At 48.3% G+C, this 3452-nt stretch overlaps 1 protein-coding gene across 1 annotated transcript; it reads left to right on the forward strand.

Annotated features, from left to right (window-relative positions):
* The first annotated feature begins 296 nt into the window (after window positions 1-296).
* Window positions 297-1238, forward strand: LOC101982655 (olfactory receptor 10G3). The gene has a single exon (XM_005370959.1). The coding sequence runs from the start codon at window positions 297-299 to the stop codon at window positions 1236-1238; it is 942 nt and encodes a 313-aa protein (XP_005371016.1).
* Window positions 1239-3452: the final 2214 nt, after the last annotated feature.

The raw sequence follows: 3452 nt of genomic DNA on the forward strand, positions 1-3452 counted from the left end.
AAAACAGAGATTTAGGGAAATGAAGATATAGTTCAGCAGTAATGTGACTGTCAGCATGAGTGAGGAGAGAGAGAGAGAGAGAGAGAGAGAGACAGAGACAGAGACAGAGACAGAGAGAGACAGAGAGAGAGAAGCTCTGTTACAACACTCCTGGAAGAGAACACAGGTCCCCCAGTTCTCCACAGAACTCCCCACCACCGCCCCAGGTTCCCACCGCCTCCTTCAGTCTCCCTCACCTTCAAGTCATCTATGCTCACCGCTGCTTGTCCACCCTCTAGGTAACGTATCTCCCAAAGATGGAAAGAGTCAACCACACACTCTTGACTGAGTTCATCCTGACAGGAGTTCCCCACCCTCCCTGGCTAAGGACATTCCTGCTTGTGTTCTTTTTACTAATCTACATCCTGACTCAGCTGGGGAACTTGCTCATCCTGATCACAGTATGTGCAGATGCACAGCTCCGTGCGCGCCCCATGTACATCTTCCTTGGTGCTCTCTCCATCATCGACATGGGCATCTCCACCATCATCGTCCCCTGTCTCATGATGAACTTCACTCCAGGCGTGAAGCCCATCCCATTCGGGGGCTGCGTAGCTCAGCTGTATTTCTACCACTTTCTGGGCAGCTCCCAGTGTTTCCTCTACACCACCATGGCCTATGACAGGTACCTGGCAATATGTCAGCCTCTGCGTTACCCAGTACTCATGTCTGCTAAGCTGAGTACCTTGCTGGTAGCTGGGGCTTGGGTGGCTGGCTCAATCCATGGAGCAATCCAAGCCATTCTAACCTTCCGCTTGCCGTATTGTGGTCCCAACCAGGTAGATTACTTCTTCTGTGACATCCCTGCAGTTCTGAAGCTAGCCTGTGCAGATACCACAGTCAATGAGTTGGTGACCTTTGTGGATATTGGAGTGGTGGTTGCCAGTTGTTTCTCCCTGATCCTCCTCTCCTACATCTATATCATTCGGGCCATCCTGAGAATCCGCACAGCTGATGGGCGGCGAAGGGCCTTCTCGACATGTGGAGCCCATGTAACTATCGTTACCGTGTACTACGTGCCCTGTGCCTTCATCTACCTGCGGCCTGACAGTCACAGCGTCCTGGATGGGGCCGCGGCTCTCTTCCCCACAGCCATCACTCCTTTCCTCAATCCCCTCATCTACACGCTGAGGAACCAGGAGGTGAAACTGGCCTTGAAGAGAATGATAGGAGGGCAGAAGACTAGGAGTGAGATCTGAAGAGGGAGACACCCCAATTTCAACTGGGCTTTCGGGAGGTTTCCTTCGTGGGTTTTCTTATCCATGTAGATCACAGATTCACACAATGAGATGGAACATGGACGAAGGGGAAGTACAACTTCCTAGCAGTTTCCTAGTTTCCCCTCCAGACAAACAGCTCCCAGCCACCACAGAAGTAGACAGTAACATGCGGTCACCCGACCAAGTTGGCACATTTGCCATTCTGAAAGCGTCCAGTGAGCCTTCGGTGTCCTGGGCATCATCCGTCAAGCCCCTGGGCAATAGTTCAGTATATACCTCAGCAGCTCATGTTAGACAAGGAACTAGGGACGCTTGCTGGGTTCCTAACCCTATGGCCACCCCAGGTAAGTGGGTGGGTAAACAGGGACTGTTGCCTGCTAAAGGAATAAACCTCCCAGTGTGGTGTTTTTTTTCAAATTAAGCAACCCAGAAGCAGGAGTACAATGTGGTCTTTTCAAATATTTCAAGAATTCTAACAGGCAGTGGTGGCCAACGCCTTAATCCCAGCACTTGGGAGGTAGAGGCAAGAATGAGTTCCAGGAGAACCATAGCTACACAGATCAACTCTGCCTTGAAAAATCATGTGTGCGTGTGTGTGTGTGTGCGTGTGTGTGTGCGCGCGTGTGTGTGTGCGTGTATGTATGCGTGTGTGCGCGCGTGTGTACGTGTGCATGTGTATGCGCGCGTTTGTGTGTGCGTGTGTATGTGTGCGTGTGTGTGTGCGCGCACGTGTGTGTGCGTGTCTGTGTGCCTGTGCACACTTCAATAATACATTTCCTAATGCCCAAAGGAAAAGCCGTAGTGAAATTTTACTTGGAGAGAGAAATAGGAAGTGGACCAGCATAATCAGTCCAGAGGAGCACCTCACAGTCTGGGTTTGTGTCCAGAGGAGCACCTCACGGTCTGGGTTTGTGTCCAGAGGAGCACTTCACAGTCTCGGTTTGTGCCCGAGGAGGACCTCACGGTCTGGGTTTGTGAGATGAGCACGCTTTCACTGAGCTGCCAGGGCCTCAGAGTGTGAGAACTTTTTTGGGCCTTTTGGCTTGGACCCGTTAGCACCTCCATTTTTCGCTGTGTTTCTGCTTTGTCCTCTAGCTTTTTAAGTTGGATAGTAACTCTCTCCACACGGTGCAATCTCGGCACCAGCACTGCCAAGTCTCCCAGGCAAGCTTGGGCCTGTGGGTGTTCATTCCCCAAGGGCCTCACCACGAGCTCATCTAACTCTGCAGAGACAGAAACTAACCTTCTCCCTTGGGTGCCGCTGATCTCACTGTTTTGCTCACAAATAGGCATCAGAGTCTCTTCACCATCATGTCCCTTATACACTCTCCTTTAAATCTTTACTATAGTGGTCAAACAGTAAATTATAAAAATTAGTTTAAGTTTGTAGTTAGCCAAGAAATTTCTCCGAAGAATGAAAATTATCCCTCTTTTTCCTCTCTTCTTACTGGTCAGCATGACTTCTGTCATTGCGACTTTAACAATAAATCATCGTTACAATGACCTGTAGACCTGTAATAAAATACACATCAAAACAGAATGATTCTGAGTATATTGTTGGTGCTTGGAATATAGTTTAATTGTATCATTTGTTTAATATGCTGTGAGCCTTCGGTTTGACCCACCAACACCACAAATAAAGCCATAAGACAACATGTCCTGTTGAGTACACAAAGAATGGACCATATATGCAGTGTTGGTGGGAATGTACAATAAATAGTGCACTACTTCAGAGAACTAAAAATAGATCTGCAATATTAGTCATAATTTTCACTCCTACATACCAACTCAAAATAACTAATCACAGCGTCTCTAGGAAATATTTACATATACCTCTACACAGAACACTCCAGAAATACCAAAGGATAGAAGTAAGGCACATGCCTTGGATAAACGATCATCAAAATGCGGTGTTTGTGCACTGTGTGAAGATGTATCGCTGTGTGATAAAGGCTGAGAATCCACTAGCGAGGCAGGAGGGACAGGCAGGACTTTCCTGGGAAGAAGAAAGGAGAAGTTGCCAACCAGGCATGGAAACAGGCGGTGCAAGGTGGACAGGGGTGATGTCGTGTGGCAGGAGGCAGAGCAATAGAAATGGGTTGATTTAAATTATAAGAGCTAATTGAGACAAGACTCTGCTAAAGGCTAAACTTTCATAATTAGGGCTGCAGAGATGGCTCAGCAGTTAAGAGC

The sequence above is a fragment of the Microtus ochrogaster genome, unplaced genomic scaffold (assembly GCF_000317375.1).
Source record: "Microtus ochrogaster isolate Prairie Vole_2 unplaced genomic scaffold, MicOch1.0 UNK91, whole genome shotgun sequence".
NCBI lineage: Eukaryota > Metazoa > Chordata > Mammalia > Rodentia > Cricetidae > Microtus > Microtus ochrogaster.

Coding starts and splice junctions, on each gene's coding strand:
- LOC101982655 (XM_005370959.1), top strand. CDS start 297: ATGGAAAGAGTCAACCACACACTCTTGACTGAGTTCATCCTGACAGGA.